Genomic DNA, 18151 nt, shown 5'->3' on the forward strand with positions numbered 1-18151 from the left:
CACCCGCACCAATCAACCCCACCACCATGTGGCCCAACATTTCAACTTCCCCTCCCACTCTGCCGAAGACATGCAGGTCCTGGGCCTCCTCCACCGCCGCTCCCTCACCACCAGAAGCCTTGAGGAAGAACGCCTCATCTTCCGCCTCGGAACACTTCAACCCCAGGACATCAATGTGGACTTCAACAGTTTCCTCATTTCCCCTTCCCCCACCTCACCCTAGCTCCAGCCTTCCAGCTCAGAACCGCCCTCATGACCTGTCCTACGTACCTATCTTTCTTTCCACCTATCCACTCCACCTTCCTCTCTGACCTATTACCTTCATCCCCACCCCAATTCACCCATTGTACTCTTTGCTACCTTCTCCCACCCTCCTCTCTGACCTATCACCTCTATCCCTACCCCCATTCACCTATTGTACTGTAGATATGTTATTTTCTCACCACCCCCCCCTCCCCCCCCCCCCCTCTCATTTATCTCTCCACTCTGCAGGCTCCCTGCCTCTATTCCTGATGAAGGGCTTTTGCCCGAAACATCGATTTTCCTGCTCCTCGGATGCTGCCTGACCTGCTGTGCTTTTCCAGCACCACTCTAATCTAACTCTGGTTTCCAGCATCTGCAGTCCTTGTTTTTACCACAATGCCACTGGGGAGGCAATTACAGGATTTTGACTTAGTGACAGTGAAGGAACGATGATATATTTCCAAGTCAGGATGGTGGCTTGGAAAGGAACTTGCAGCTGCTGGTGTTACCATGTATCTGCTGCACTTGTCCTTAAATGGAAGTGGTCATGGACTTTGAAGGTGCTGACTAAGGATTTTGGAGCTCCATATGTGCTTCCGCTTTAGCAGCTTGGAATGATGATCCATTTATACATATTAAAGCATTTTTCCCCATTATTGATAATAATGATGTAAGATTCTTTTAGTCATGCTGAGGGCTGAATGATGATTTAAGGCTCAGTGATCTCCTGCATGATGAAAATGTTCAAAATGGTTTTTAATTTAGAACAAATCTCTGTAGTTGACTCTGATTATTGTGATATAATTACATAACCATGTTACAGATCACATTAGCACAAAGATCTCCATTTGAAAGTATCTTGAGTAACATCTCTATGGGCAAAGAAGTTCCTACTGGGAGGTTCATTTCACTTGCTGTTAAGTATCCAATACCAAATAAAGGTCATCTGCCAAATCACAGGATGTTAAAATTATTTAGTGTTTAATTATAGAAAGATGAGAGCAGTTTTCTCCAACTCAAAACTCCATCTTAACATCAACTCGTTCATGTTCTTAAATCCAAATCTGTCAAAGTATGTGATTTATTTTGTTTTCCTCGCAGCTTAGTCAAGTTACACTTAGTTCCCATTACACATACTGTTCTACCCATTCATTTAGTCAGAATGTGTCCATTTTGTTTTGTTGAGCAATTGCACTGATGCTGTAACAGCCCCGAATAAGAGCTTCTAAACTATATTTGCAATTGTTTCTTTTTGTCAGACTGGCTTATGTCTTGCCAACACACTTGAAAAACAGGTCAGTCCTGCTGATTTCTTTATTAAGCTCCCATAGCATGCTGAAACTGGAAGTTAAAAGTGAAGCCAGAAATGGTTCAGCCATTCTTGCTGCTTCTCCTTTGGCCCTGATTTCCCTGTTCCCACACCACCCTGCTTTCTGCCCCCCTTATCACTCTCCACATCATCCCATTTAGCACCCTACTCTCCACCCTGTTCTCCACTCCATCACCACCCCAATCACACACTTGCCCCTTCACTGACTGTCTCATTTTGCGCTCTCCTCACCTCTAGCTCATCCTATATTGGACACCCCATTTACTTTGATTGCTATATCAGTGATTTAATCATTTTATATCTTTCAATCCTCCATCACGTGAAGCATGCACATTCTCAAATGGCCATTGTGTTGTGATGTTCCCCTCCAGCAGGGTATTTGTACTTGTTGCAGCATTCCTCTGTTACCTCCCATAATACGGGAACTAGATGTAGGTAATGTGATACTGAATGATTTAACATTTGTATGTTACAATTACATATATATATTTATATTACAATCACAGGCACTTCAGTGTCTGGGCTGATATTAAGCTATGTGTTTACAAACAGTAGCACACTTTTATCTGAGTGTCATGCTTCTTGTGGTCTCAGTTAAGATGGATTCTGAGACCTTTGTGGGCTCATTCGTAAGCAAATATACACAAATGATAACATTAGCATCTCTCTTCACTGTGAACTTCACACTAACCATGAAGCATTGCTTGATCATCTAAAATTCCTTACACCAAGCTTCCGAGTCATTATAAAGCTGTAAGAGTCTGAAAGGGTTAATGCTGATCAGTGCATTAAGCATCACTCAATATGATGACATCACACGGACTCTGGCATTGAATAACTTTGAACATCAAAGGAGTAAGACCTAGCAATGAAGCGTCTCTCATAGTTTGAGTAACAATGACTGTCATGCCAATGTAACTTGTGTTATTTGTTATTTTGTAAAACAAACTACATCTTGTTTAAGACAAAAGTCTCTTCTCATTAGACAACCGAGTGGTATATCCTCTACCACATTAGACTAAGGGGGCTGTATACATCCCTCCTAGAAAAGATGAGGATAGCAACAAATCCGCTGGATGGATCTTACACCATGATGAGCTATGGTGAAATTCCACCAAACTACAGTAACTAGTAGGAGGCCAGCTAGTCCCAGCATTTCCATACCCATCCTCCCAAAGCCCCCAGATTGCACGTGGTCTCAGCTGCTTCTGGGAGCTTTCCAGCTGAACATTCATCCATCCCTTATAAGTCAACCAAAGGCAAGGGAGAGGAGATTTTCCTCAGCTACAGTCCTGACCCGGTCCTGAGTCTAAAACAGGAGCTGGGTGTGTCAGCAATCAGTTCATCAGTAGGGTAGCAGACTGGAGCCAGGCAAGATACATCAAAAGAATTAAAAAAGCTTTAAACTTCACAGCTCACTCCATTGAGACTGTATTTTCTGCACAACTGAGACTACCACCTGGGTCTCACACAATGCAGAGTATATAAAAGGGCAGAGAAAAGGTTCTGTAATTCCACAGGTTTGTCGATCAAGTTGTTTTATTCTGCTGTTCATGAACTTCCAGTAGCAATAGGACACAAAGTGCACATGCTGCTAAAAGATAAGTTTAGTTAAGAAAAGGTATTAAAGGATGTGGGAAAAAGGCAGGTACATGGAGTTAAGCCACAGACCAGCCATGACCTCATTGAATAGTGAAATAGGCTCAAGGGACTGAATGGCTTCTTCCTGTCCCTATGTAAGTGTTTCTCAACAAAACTCTGCATCAACAATTCCTTTCCTCTGTATTCTAGTTGGTTACTGTGCACTTAAGGTCTCACAATGGTACATTATATGATTTCAGCTTCCATGTAAGGTTTAAAAGTCTTTATTCATTTTTGTACCATTCAATTTACTTCTCCAATGATTGATTACTACATTTACAGTGTAGTGAGGAATAACCCAATTTTAAATTTTGAAGCAATGTATTCCAGTGTATGAATTTGGGGTAAAGAAAATCTTGCCCTGAACTTGATGTTTATTGTTAAGCCATAATTCTTAATTTGAAATTCTGTTTTTGTGGGCGTTGAGTTATGGAGAGGTTCAAGGTCAAATAACCAACTCAGACTCCTAGCCCAACTCTAACTCAAAGAATATCTATTTAGGCTGGGTGTGGGAGTTCAAACAGTACTTTTAGAATGGCCTCCCAGGTTCTGTGTGTTGAAGACAAAGGGGGAAGCCATGGAGGAGGCAGAGATGGTGATAGGTAGGGAGTGTCTTGACTTTTTTATATTATTGGTAAGTTTTAAAGTGGGTCGTAGAGTCATAGAGATGCACAGCACGGAACCATTTTGGATTTGCAGCTGATTCAAAGTAACTACAAGCAATCCATAATCATTGTATGGCCACAATCAGGGCATAAACTGTCCATCCCTATTACCTCACCAAAATGCTACACTGCTACTGATACTCTTCATATTGCTGCTATTGCTATTTGCTCAATTTGACTGTCTTTGTTTTGTTCTCAGGTATGGGTTTATGCTGCTGTCCAGGTCTTCAATTCCATTGGCATTGGCTTTGGCTCATTAATTTCCATGTCAAGTTACAACAAGTTTGACAACAATATTCTCAGGTATTTTTGCCTTGGAATTTAATTAAATGTTAATGTAGCTTGCCCAATGTAGCTAATCGAGATTGCTGCATTGGCTAACTTTCCTGTTATTAATATAAATGTGTTTTATCAATGATGGACTAGTGGTTGCAGTGGTGGGAGACAAGGAGCTGAATATTCATGGGGATTCTGTCCCTTGTTGGCTGAAATATGCAGAACAGCCATAGAAATGGCATTTAAAAAACACAAATGATTACCAGTTAGAATGAAAATGAGGTGGGTTCTACAAATAGTGTAATCTAACCCACAAGATTGCAATCTAGGTCATGAAGGTGAAATTTTACTCTGGAGTACATCTTCAGAAAACTTTTAACACATGCAATTGCAATGGAGGGGAGGCAATGGCCTAGGGGTATTATTGCTACACTATTAATCCACACACCCAGGTAATTACTGACATCCTGGGTATGATTCCTGCTTAATCAGATGATGGAATTTTAATTCAATAAAAATTGGCAATTACAAAGTCTAATGATGACCATGAAACTATTGTCATTGTCAATTAAAATCCATCTGATTAGCTCGTGTATTTTCGGGAATAAAACTGATATCCTTACCTGGTTTGGCTTACATGTGACTCCAGACCCACAGGGATGTGGTTGACTCTTAACAATGAGGGATGGGCAATAAATGATGGTCTAGCCAGAGGTGTCCACGTCCTGTAAATGAATAAAAGAAAACTGCTGTTGTACAATTTAAACCTTTGGGTAAAGCGTGGAAAAGTGTCAGGAGTTTGTTGACACTTTTCAATGGAGCACAGAGGTATTCAGACAATGCCCCAAGGTGAAACAGGCATCCCAACCATTGATGATCTGCATTCTCATTTTCAGAACAGTACTGCATACAGTTCTGGCCGTTATGGTCTTCAGGAAATATCGAAGTCCCAGAAACAGACCAGTGGATTTTAACAGAGGGTGTATTAGTAAACGCAGTTATAAGGAAACTCTGGCTTTGGAAAGCAGTAAATTGTAGAGCTTATAAATCAATCAGGCATAATTCCTCTGACTGCAGGATAGTTTTAATAGTTTCCAATACCATATTATTTTTACAAAATGAGAAAACCCTGGTATTAGTCCTTTAATCGTTTACCAATTAATCTTACTCCATGTCCATTCTCACCTTGTCCAGACTCAAAGATCCAATACAAAGCTCCAAACTTTTGTCATGATTCTGATGAGCATCTAAGTCTCACTATTCCACAAGTCATCACTATTTTGAAGGGTGACCAATTTAATCATTGGAATGGTTATTTTGCCTGCCTGTGGTCATGATCTAAGATAGAAGAATCTTACGCTAGGTTTCATTAATGAACAAAACTTATTTATTGTAACAAATTTATCCTCTAACATTTAGAAAAATGGATTATTAATTACAAACAAGAAAATTAATATATACCACCTTTAAATCCAAACATACACACATTCAAAAAGGACTGCTGAGACAGTCAAGACATAGTTTGGGTGGAAATATAGACAGAAAGGGACAATGTCTGTGTATCAAACCACAAGGGAAAGTCAGGGCTTAAAATGGGTGGCTACTTTTCCTTTGGCAATACATGATGAGCTGAATGGCCTTTTTCTGTGCAGTAACTTCTCTATGATTCTATGGTTATTGTTCTAATTGTAGTGCTGTGCATGGTCATGGTCTCCATACTTGTCTTAGAGGTGGAGCAGGGGAGGTTCATTAAGTTGATTCCTGTGAAGAGCGGACTTTTCTATATTGACAGGATGAGTGAAAAGGGGCAATACAGTCTGGAGTTTGGATTAAGACATACTTTGATTGAAGCATATAAGAATCTGAAGAGACTTGGCAGAGCAGACACAAATCAGGCTGTTTCCTAGACTGTGGAATTCAGAACACTAAGTCATAGTCTTACAATAAAGGCTTGATAATTTAGGAGTGAGGTGAGGAGAAATGTCTTCACTCAGAGGGCTGTGAATCTTTGGAATTCTCCACCCCAAAAATGTCAAAGTTTCCACTGCTGATCATGCTCAAGGTCGAGATGGACAGATTTTTGGTCTTATTATTTTCCCAATTATTTCATAATCTAAAAAAAAATCACAAAGATAATCAAAGATGAAGAAGACCTTTTGTTTGTTCTTTTATACAAAGTTTCAATATGCCCCACTACATTGTCCAATTGCTTTCTATTTATTTTCAGAGGTGTCGACTAAACTATCTTACCAGGATCTCTATTCTTCATAATTAGTCCTGAATGTGCCATTTTCTAGTTTTTTATCCTGTCCCCTTGTCCTTCAGTCATGTTTTTGCTTGCTCAGTACCCTAAAATCATCTTTTTCTACTTCTTTTTGATGTCTTTTACATATCTTTGATTTGATTTGATTTATTAGTGCCACATGCACCAAAGTACAGTGAGAATTATTGTTTTGCATGCTAACTAGATAGATCAGACCTTACATAAGTACATCAGGGTAGTAGAACAGAATACAGAATGTAGTGTTGTAACTGCAGAGAAAGTGCAGAGAAAGATCAATTTTAATATATGAAAAGTCTGTTCAATTGTCTGGTAACAGTGGGGAAGAAGTTATTCTTGAATCTGTTGGGGTACATATTTTCAAACTTTTGTAACTTGCTGATCTCTATATGAATAATGGAGTAGTGAGACTTATGTTCCAGTACACTTTTCCCAACAGAATCGTGACAGTCTCCTATTTTAATCTAATTCCACGCTAGTAAGCCACTGATGATTCGTTGTGGCTGAGTGTGTTTAACAGAATAGATTTGTATTGAACATTTTTGAATCATTGAACAGAATATGTGTTTGTGAGCCCTGTGCACTCTCCTCACAATAGATGTTCCCTGGGCATTGGGTTAGGAAAATCATTAAATAGAACTTAATCAAAGAGTTAATTATTATAAATTGGAAGCTCATCTGTTTATAAATCATCTCAGCACTTGAATAATTTGTAAACAAGTTACTCACAGCTGTACATTAATATTTGGCAATTATGTTTTAATTTCCTCACAGAGATTCGTTGGCCATCTCATTAACTAATGCAGCCACAAGTATCTTTTCTGGATTTGTCATTTTCTCTGCATTTGGCTACATGTCCCATATGATTAACGTCCCTATTGATGATATTGCTGTGGATGGTAAGTGCAAAAAGGTGCAAAAAGGTGCTGCAATGATTAAGAATCGGGACTGAATTTTTGGGTAATCTCAGGACCTGAGGTGGACAGATCCCAAAAAAAATCATAATGTCCAGCGTGTCCCAACCCTGTTCCTGATGCTGGCCATTTTTCAAAAATGAGTTCAGGACAAGTAAAGGCGCCTGACCCCATGTGGTGGTTGGCCAATTAGACTCATCAAGAAAAAAACATGAAAGTTGTTGGAAAAGCTCAACAGGTTTGGCAGCATCCATGAAGAGAAGCCAGAGTTAACATTTCAGGTTTTATGACCCTTCCTCAGAACTCATTAAGAGCCTTGTCAAACTTGCAGGGTTTTCCAGTTGACTTCTCCTTTCCAGACATCACAAGGAGCAACTTAGATACCTGGAGGTATACCTTCAACAGCAGGCTAGAGAGCTCTCCATGCTCATTCTCACCACTGTGGTGGGCTGGGTGCCCTCTCTCGGTTTTTCTTTAAACTGAAACTTATAAAAATATTGATGAGCGTGTATTCTCATTGATGGGGCCTCTCAATTGTACCCTTAGATTCTATGGCTGCTGCTCTGAATCTGGAGAGCCAACTTTGAGAATTAGCCTACTGCCCTTCATTGTACAATATAACCATCTCCATGCCGATAGGCTCGAAATTAGAATGAGTCTCTGTTTAACACCTGGGTGTGGTCGGGATCGGGTGAAAGCAATCCCCCACTCGTGTCTCTCACCTCACGATTGAAACTGTAGGCCCTGAATTTTTGTGACATACTTCAACCTGATTGCAGGACGACACTTACATCAAGTAAACGGGATTCCATCTCCAAATTTTCAGTTACTAAGCTTGTAGCGTTAAGTAATGCTGTACAGATTCATCTGTAAGAGCAGAATATTGGAGGATAGACAGCATTAAAAACAATGCTGTCGGCCTTTCTGACAAAATGCTCAGACCCTTCAAAGATGTTGGGTTTGAATTGAATTGGTTGATCTTGAGAGAAGCAACAGGAGAAATTCAATACAGTTGGCCTTTATGTACCTGAACAAGAGACAGGAAACTCAACTGACTCCTGTCATTGATTCAGAAACCTTTGTATTTATCCGAATTGTGGGTGAAGAGGGGAATGGACCTACCTGAAAAATCTCTCCCCTGTCAAGTGACTTGGCAGCTGGTCCACCTATGATAAATAGCTATTGAAAAGGTATTGAGAAGAAATCAGAGACTTCAATAAAAAAGGAAGAAAGAGCAAAATAAAAATTACAATTATCACATATTTTTGAGGCAAACCATTTATTTCTTTACACTGCTGACATGTAATATTATCACTGCAGCAGGTAACTCTTAAAATTGTTCTTACCCTTGCAGGCCCAGGGTTGGTGTTTGTGGTTTACCCAGAAGCCTTTGTTACGATGCCAGTTTCTCCCCTGTGGGCGGTTCTCTTTTTTGTTATGTTACTGTTTTTGGGTCTTGATAGTGAGGTAAGAGTCATTGTAAACTTTTGGTAATGTTATATTTCAGTGATGGTTGTGGAGGGGTGCTGTGTAGCAGAGAATTGAAAGTTTATATCTGTTTTATTATGCTTTTTACCCAAAGATGCAATGACTGCTTGAAAAAGAAATCTGCACTGTGAACAAATGCAAATCAGTCAAAAGTTCTGAAGAAAATACTTGTAACATTGGCATATAGATGACACCCAAAGTCCCCAGCGTCATACAATTTCATGTAATTTTTAAAAATGTATCCTTACTTTAAGTATATCTAAGTACAGAGTGTTGATTTACTGAAAGAACAACTGTAATTGAGCTAAAAATGAGATTGTGTGGCTCACCTTTGATTGATGGATTGTGTTTTAAATGAGACAGCTCAGCTGGCACAAGCAGTTCACAAAATCAGCTCAAGAGCTGAGACAAATTTATTGAACCGATCATAAAGGAACAAGTAATCTAACATGATGTAATTGAATGTTTACAACAGCATATATTTTAACCAACCCCTCAAGTAACCAAAATAAAATTACAGTATAATCACATACCAGTGATTCTAAGTCTGTCAAATCTTGCGGCCTGTGCTCACCAGGTGTTTGACAAGCAATCACTCAGACTTGAAGGTTCATGCTAGCAGATAGTAACCATCCCTCATGAGTTCAATGAGAATCCCAATACCAGAAGAAAATGTCAACGTATTGCCAACCTCAGCCATACTCTCTTGTGCCACAACTGATGGATGCTTGGACTATTTTTCAATTGAACCGTTAACCCTAATAACACCTGAACCTCTGAATCAGAAGGGTAGAGATTCAGGATCCTTTGTGGAGCATAATCTAAGTTGCCACTTCAGTGCATTAATGGAGGCACTACCACATGGATCAGATGTTAAACGAGTCCCTCACCGTTCTCACGGGTGTCTGCAAAAACAAAATTCCACTGCAACAATTGAAGAAGAGTTGGGAAGCTTGTCTAATGTCTAATGTTTATGACTGTATCAAAATCAATTATTTAGTAGTTTATTTCATTGCTTACTATGAGATCTTGCTGCACACAAATAATCTGCTCTATTATAACGATTAAATTTTAAAAGTACTTCCTCAAAAGTAAAGCAAATTCTAAAGATTCTAAAGTTGTGAAAGATGTGTGGGGTGGCATGGTGGCTCAGTGGTTAGCACTGCTGCCTCACAGCACCAGGGACCTGGGTTTGATTCCCGCCTTGGGTGACCGCCTATGTGGAGTTTGCATGTTCTCCTGCGTCTGTGTGAGTTTCATCCCACAATCCAAAGATGTGCAGACCATATGAGTTGCCCATAGTATCAGGTGCATTAGTTAGGAGTAAATGTAGGGGAATGGGTCTGGGTGGGTTACTCTTCGGAGGGTTGGTGTGGACCTGTTGGGCTGAAGGGCCTGTTTCCAAACTGTAGGGAATCTAATAAGTTCTTTTGGTTTAATTCTAGGAATCAATTTAAATTTTTAAAAATGATTGATCAACACATCGTGATGTTTCAGGAATATTAATCCATATCTTTTGAGATTTTCAAATTGTCTCCTCATTAGATTCCTGCCGAAGGGCCTGTGCCCGAAACGTCGAATCTCCTGTTCCCTGGATGCTGCCTGAACTGCTGTGCTTTTCCAGCACCACTCTAATCCAGAATCTGGTTTCCAGCAGTCCTTGTTATCACCCTCAGATGCTACTTGTGTCAGCCACCAATTTTTAAATCCTCCAAATTTTTAGTAAAAACACAACCAGAATGCATTTTTTCTGTGTTTGCACTTACTTATATGACTCTTGACTATCCTTGTGTTGCTAATTAAGTCCTATATATAAATTCACAAAATTGCAGTTCTACGTCATAAACTTCTGTCAATTAAGGTGGATTATTTTACCTCAAGTTGTTTATATGTTGTGGCTTGTGATAGAAAAACACCACCTTTAAAAAAAACAGCACAGCAGGAAAGAAAATTACCAGAACTCTGATCGATAGCAGTAAACTGAAATAGCAAACCTAAACTACACAGAGTAGTGACAGTATGTTTTAATAATATACAAATACTGGAACTACACCCCATAGCTAGCTCATCGTGTAAAACAACAAGGGATAGATTATCTTTGTTAACAGGCCCTTTATAAGAAATTGCAGGAATACTGTGTGTGTTTGCAACTTAAACAGTGATTCTGCAACTTTCAATTCTTGGGTATTAGGTTCTTTATTTATCCAATAATTTGAGCAAATTGTATTTAACTAAGTGAGTGACATGTTCAGAATTTTATTTAAGGAACATGTACACATTCCCTAAGAAGGCCCTAAGAAGCTTTATTTAAACTAAATATATGAAATTTCCTCAAATTTGATATTATATTTCTCTCTTGTTTTACAGTTTGCTATGGTTGAAGTGATGGTGACAAGTCTATTGGATGCCTACCAAGATTGGCTACTGAAATATTTGAAAAGGAAAGAGTTTGTGGTTTTGGGTGTCTGTGTTGTAGCCTTTTTGTTAGGAATTCCAAATGTCACACAGGTATGTCTCTCACCAAACATCAATCAAGTATAAAAGTTTAAAATTACATAATGCCTGAATATCAGCTTAGGATAGTTTATTAAAATTGAACTACCATAATAATTCACACATTTTTATTCATATTGTTTCAGCATTTTCCAGTTTGGATCTTTATTTTTAACATAAGTTGGGTAATTAAACAGAACAGTACAGCACAGGAACAGTCCCTTCAGCCCACACCATGTCTGTGCTGACAATGATGCCATTCTAAACTAGTCCTAAATGATTGTGCATGGTCCACATCCCTCTATTCCATGCTTGTTCATGTGTCTGTCTAAATGCCTCTGAAACATTGCTATCGTCTCTCCTTCTACCAACTCCCCTGGTAATATATTCCAGGCACCTACCACCCTCAGTGTTAAAAAAAACTTTCTTCACACATCTCCTTAAACTTCTCCTCTCTCACCTTAACCCTGTGCCTCTATTTACATCCTGGGAAAAAGAAAGCAACTTTCCACCCATCATGCCTCTCATAATTTATATACTTCTATCAGGTCAGCCCTCAGCCTCCAATGCTCTAGTGAAAGCAATCCAAGTTTATCCAAACTCTCCTTATAGCTAATACACTTGAATCCAGATAACATCCTATTAAATCTTTTTATCACCCTCTCCAAAGCCTCCACATCCTTCCTATAGTGGAGTGACGAGAACTACACACAATGCTCAAAATGTGGCTTAACTAAAGTTTAATATAGCTGCAACATGACTTACCAATTTTTATACTCAGTATTCCAACTGATGAAGGCAAGCATGCCATATGCTTTCTTTACCACCTTATCTACTTGTGTTGTCACTTCCAGGGAGCTATGGACCTGCACCTCAAGGTCCCTCGGTATATCAATGCTCATAAGAGTCCTGCCATTTATTGTATAGCTTCCTCTTGCATTTGACCTCCCAAAATGCATCACTGCATATTTGACCCCTCCACAAATACCCTTTGTCTTCTATGACCAAGCCAATTTTGTATCACTGTGAATTCCATGTGACTTTAACGTCTGGACCAGCCGACCATGTGGGACAATGTCAAATGCTTTATTAGTGTCCATGTAGACAACATCCACTGCCCCACCCTCATCAATCATCTTTGTCACTTCAAAAAAACTCAACCAAGTTTGAGAGACAAGACCTCCTTCTCACAAAGTCACACTGACTATCTCTAATAAATGCATTATTTTCCAAATGCCGGTAAATCTTGTCCCTTGGAATATTCCCAATAGTTTCCCTGTCACTGCTCACCAGCCCATAAAGTGCTTATTATCCCTGTTACCTTTCTTAAGCAAAGGAACAACAATGACAATTCTCCAGTCTTCTGGGAACTCCCCTGTGGCTAAAGAAGAAACAGAGATCTCTGTCAAGGCCCCAGCAATCTCCTCCCTTCTCTCCCTCAAGTGTCCTTGGTTAGATTCAACAGGCCTGGGTGCTTGTCTACCTTAAAGTTTTTCAAGACACCCAACACCTCCTCCATCTTAGTATTGACCTGCCTTCAAATATCAACATACCCCTCCCTAATTTACCATCATTCACTTCCTTCTTCCTGGTAGGAATAGATGTGAAACATTTGTTAAGTACCTCACCAGCTCCATACATAAATTCCCTCCTTTGTCCTTGAGTGGACCTACCGTTTCCTTCCGACCCTCTCGTTCCTAATATTTGTATACAATGCCCCCTTACTCCTACTTGCCATGAATATTCCATGGCCCCTTTTCGCCCTCCTAATGCATTGTGGAAGTTCTTTTCTGCTCCCTTCATTTTCCTCAAGGGCTTTGTCTGAGTTTAGGTTCCTAAGCCTTGCATGTGCTTCCTTTTTACTTTTTTGACAAGCTTTCAATATTTCATGTCATTCCAGAGTTCTCAAATCTTGCCATCCTTACCTTTCATTTTCATAGGAACATGCTGCACCTAAACCTCTGATCAACGACCTTTAAGAGATTCCTACCCTCAAACATCCACCACCAACCTATATTTCTCCAGTTCCTGCCTAATACTGTTGTAATTAGCCTTTCCCCAATTTAGCATTTTCACCCAAGGACCAGTCTTAGCCTTAACCACAACTCTAGATAAAACTTACTAAATTATGATCATTGCTCCCAAAACGCTCCCCCACTGGAACTTTGATCACCTAGTCAGGCTCTTTCCCAAATACAAGGTGGCGTACAGACCTTTTGCTGAGTGTGAATATCTACATATTGTTTCAAGAAAATTCCGTGATACACCAAACAAATTTTGCACCATCCAAACTCCTGGCACTAAGGGAGCCCCAGTCAATGCTGGGGAAAATCAAATGACCCCACCACAGCAACCTTTGTCATTTTGACATCCATCCATGCTCTGCCCACATATCTGTTCCTTCATTTCCTGTTGGCTTTGGGGAGGCCAATAGTATTACACCATAAGTGATTGCACCTTCCTTCTTGCTGAGCTCTACCCATATGGCCTCACCAGATGAGCCCTTCAAGATGTCTTAGTGTAGCTGTGACCGTCTCCTTAATCAGTATCACAACTCTGCCACCCATTTTACATCCCTCTCTATCACGCCTGAAACATCAAAGTCCCAGAATGTTGAGCTGCCAGTCCCGCCCTTCTCTCAACTAAGTTTCTGTAAATGCTATAACATTACTGTTCCATTTACTAATCCAGGCTCTGAGCTCATCTTCCCTTTATGTTATACTCCTTGCATTAAAATATACTTCGGATCGCCAGACCCACTGTGTTCATTAACCTGGCCCGGCCTGTTCTTCCTTTTAGATTTGATTCCGCCCACTAACCTACTGCTCTGGTTCCCACTCCTCTACCACATGAGTTTAAACTCTCCCCAGTGACACTAGGAAACCCCCCTGCCAGGATGTTGGTGCCCCTTCAGTTTAGGTGAAACCTGTTCTTCCTGTACCTACTCTGGAAGCGATTCCAAAAATCCAGATAGCTGAAGCCCTCCCTTCTATAGCAGCTCTTTCGTCATGCATTCACCTGTGTGGTCTTCCTATTCCTTGCCTCACTGGCACATGGCACAGTGAGTAATCCCAAAATTACAACTTGAGAGATCCTTCTTTCCAACTTCCTACTTAACTCACTGAACTGCCTTTGCAGGACATCCTCTCTTTCTGCCTATGTTGTTGGTACCAATATGGACTACAACCTCTGGCTGCTCACCCTGTCCCTTCAGAATATCCTGTGCCCACTCAAAGACATCCTTGACCTTGGCACCAAGAAGGCAGTACACCAACCCAGAGTCTCGATTGTAGCCACAGAAACACCTATCTGTGCCCCTGACTATGTTGTCCCCTGTCATTACTGCCTGCCAACCTTTCGACTTTCTCTGATGTACAACAATGCCAGTTGTGATGCTATCAATCTAGCTGCTGCTTTCCCCTGAGCAGGCATTCCTCACCCCCAACACAGTCCAAAATTGTGTACTGTTTGAGAGGGGAATGGCTACAGGGTACTCCTGCCCTGCCTGCACATGTTTACTCATCTTCCTGGTGGTGTGACCAGCTCACTAAACGTGATATCCATGACATTCTCAGTCTCATCAGTCCATCCACAGCTCCAGAAACCCCACGTGGCAATTCAGGAGGCGTATCTGAACACATCTCCTGCTCACATGGTCACCATGGAGACTGGACTGTCCCTGATATCTCATACATTTGTAGGATAGGTAGTCAATGGAGCTATGATCACCTGCTATTTTGAACTTTATCGATAAAGTCAACCTTATCAGTGACAGACAATAATCCAGCAACTGATCATACAACTTTACCCACTCGTCACCGAATCAGATTTCTCAATCTGACTCTATTTCTACTCAACAACCCACACTCTATCTCAACACCTGGTTTCCCAAGTGCCCATTCCTACTCCATTTTCAGTGTTGTAATACCACGACTGGAGTTCCACCCTGGAATCAGCTCCCATTCATCCCCACATTCACTCTGCTCCCCTCCCCCTCCCGCCCTCACCCCCCACATTCACTCTGCTACCCCTCCCCCTCCCGCCCTCTCCCCTCACATTCACTCTGCTCCCCTCCCCCTCCCGCCCTCACCCCTCACATTCACTCTGCTCCCCTCCCCCTCCAGCCCTCACCCCCCACATTCACTCTGCTCCCCTCCCCCTCCCTCCGCCACCCCACATTCACTCTGATCCCCCTCCCCCTTCCGCCCTCACCCCCAACATTCACTCTGCTCCCCTCCCCCTCCCTCCGTCACCCCACATTCACTCTGATCCCCCTCCCCCTCCCACCCTCAACCCCACATTCACTCTGCTACCCCTCCCCCTCCCGCCCTCTCCCCTCACATTCACTCTGCTCCCATCCCCCTCCAGCCCTCACCCCCCACATTCACTCTGCTCCCCCTCCCCCTCCCACCCTCACCCCCCACATTCACTCTGCTCCCCTCCCCCTCCCGCCCTCACCCCCCAAATTCACTCTGCTACCCCTCCCCCTCCTGCCCTCTCCCCCCACATTCACTCTGCTCCCCTCCCCCACCCTCCCTCAGCCCAATGTTCACTCTGCTCCCCCTCCCCCTCCTCCTCCCTCCCTAATCCCCCACATTCTCTCTGCTCCCCCTCCCACTCCCGCTCCCTCCCTCACCCCCCACATTCACTCTACTCCCGCTCCCCCTCCCTCCATCAACCCCACATTGAATCTGCTCCCCTCCCCCTCCCTCCCTCACACCCCACATTCACTCTGCTCCCCTTCCCCTCCCTCCCTCACCCCACATTCACTCTGCTCCCCTTCCCCTCCCTCCCTCACCCCACATTCACTCTGCTCCCCTTCCCCTCCCTCCCTCACCCCCTACATTCACTCTGCTCCCCTCCCCCTCCCTCCATCACCCCCCACATTCACTCTACTCACTCTCCCCCTCCCTCCCTCACCCCCATATTCACTCTGCTCCCCTCAACCTCCCTTCCTCACCCCCACCACATTCACTCTGCTCCCCTCCCCCTCCCTCCATCACCCCCCACATTCACTCTGCTCCCCTCCCCCACCCTCCCTCAACCCCACGTTCACTCTGCTCCCCCTCCCCCTCCCACCCTCACCCCCCACATTCACTCTGCTCCCCTCCCCCTCCCTCCCTCACCCCCATATTCACTGCTCCCTTCACCCTCCCTCCTTCACCCCCCCCCACATTTACTCTGCTCCACTCCCCCTCCCTCCATCACCCCCCACATTCACTCTGCTCCCCTCCCCCACCCTCCCTCAGCCCAATGTTCACTCTGCTCCCCCTCCCCCTCATCTTCCCTCCCTAATCCCCCACATTCTCTCTGCTCCCCCTCCCACTCCCACTCCCTCCATCACCCCCACATTCACTCTACTCCCACTCCCCCTCCCTCCATCACCCCCACATTGACTCTGCTCCCCCTCCTCCTCCCTCCCTCATCCCCCACATTCACTCTGCTCTCCCTCCCACTCCCGCTCCCTCCCTCACCCCCCACATTCACTCTACTCCCTCTCCCCCTCCCTCCATCACCCCCACATTGACTCTGCTCCCCCTCCCCTCCCTCCCTCACACCCAACATTCACTCTGCTCCCATTCCCCTCCCTCCCTCACCCCACATTCACTTTGCTCCCCTCCCCCTCCCTCACCCCCCACATTCACTCTGCTCCCCTCCCCCTCCCTCCCTAACCCCCTACATTCACTCTGCTCCCCTCCCCCTCCCTCCATCACCCCCCACATTCACTCTGCTCCCCTCCCCCTCCCTCCCTCACCCCCATATTCACTCTGCTCCCCTCACCCTCCCTCCCTCACCCCCCCACATTCACTCTGCTCCCCTCCCCCTCCGTCACCCCCACATTCACTCTGCTCTGACTCCTGCTCCCCGAGTGACACTACTCCTACCCTCACTATGTTCACACCCAGTGTCACTCTTCTCCCCCGCCTCTGTTCATGCCTCGAGTCAGTCTTCTCCCTCTCCCTCTCCCACCGTCACCCCCAGGCTCTCTCCATTCCCCTTCTCCTCTGGTGCTGCTGCTCCACGTCCAGGTTGGATCTCACAGTTTCATCATCTTCATAGCCTCACCCACAGTTGTGATGAAAAAAGTTTGCAACTACACAGCGGATTAAACTTTAAAATTAAAATAAAGTATCACCGATGCTGGAAATCTGAAATAAAAGCAGAAAGAGTTGTGAATACTCAGCAGGTCTGACTCTATCTGTGTAGAGAGAGAGAAAAACAGGATTAGCATTTCAAGTCTGAAGACATCTTTAGAACTAGTCAGTGCCTTTTCCTTTAACATCAATCTGAAACTAATACCATTACAGGGTGGAATATACGTTTTCCAGCTGCTGGACCACTATACTGCTCAAGTGTCCATTGTTTTCCTGGCTTTTTTTGAGGTGGTTGCTGTTTGCTGTCTTTTTGGTATGTCTACCGTGTTTCTTTAATTCAATACAAAGTCTTTTTTTTAACAATGATCAGTTGTATTCCATAAATGGAGGTACGACTTAAGCTTTGAATACATTAAGTTTTGAATGTGACTTTTTTCCAAATTAAGAGAATCCTGGCTACATTTATTAAAAACAAAATCAGTGAATAACACTGAGCTTCTTGCAATCATGGGGCATGTCAGATCCACTAAACTGATGCATACAAATGAAAATTAGCTGGAATGCCGAGTAGTCATTTAGACTAATCAAAACCTGATATGGAAGGACACGTTTTGAACAATGTTTCTCACAGCAACCATGCTACAGAAAGACAGCAGGTGCATTAGTCACATGAAAATACCACGCTTCTCCCTTCATCATGAAAAAGTAACACCAATGCAGTAATT

General features: G+C 43.0%; 1 protein-coding gene across 3 annotated transcripts in view; it reads left to right on the forward strand.

Annotated features, from left to right (window-relative positions):
• The window catches only part of LOC122564063 (sodium- and chloride-dependent GABA transporter 1), a 95844-nt gene that overhangs the window by 62041 nt on the left and 15652 nt on the right, over positions 1 to 18151 (forward strand). For 2 of the 3 annotated variants that reach the window (XM_087977398.1, XM_087977399.1), the window contains exons 6-11: positions 1503 to 1538; positions 4079 to 4182; positions 7211 to 7335; positions 8705 to 8817; positions 11206 to 11346; positions 17640 to 17739. In XM_087977398.1, the coding sequence (XP_087833524.1) occupies positions 1503 to 1538; positions 4079 to 4182; positions 7211 to 7335; positions 8705 to 8817; positions 11206 to 11346; positions 17640 to 17739 (619 nt within the window). The remainder of the gene's footprint in view (positions 1 to 1502; positions 1539 to 4078; positions 4183 to 7210; positions 7336 to 8704; positions 8818 to 11205; positions 11347 to 17639; positions 17740 to 18151) is intronic. The other variant, XM_043718553.2, reaches the window with a different exon arrangement.

Source organism: Chiloscyllium plagiosum, unplaced genomic scaffold (assembly GCF_037043375.1).
Source record: "Chiloscyllium plagiosum isolate Xiang-an unplaced genomic scaffold, Cpla_swu_hap1 HiC_scaffold_31, whole genome shotgun sequence".
Taxonomy (NCBI): domain Eukaryota; kingdom Metazoa; phylum Chordata; class Chondrichthyes; order Orectolobiformes; family Hemiscylliidae; genus Chiloscyllium; species Chiloscyllium plagiosum.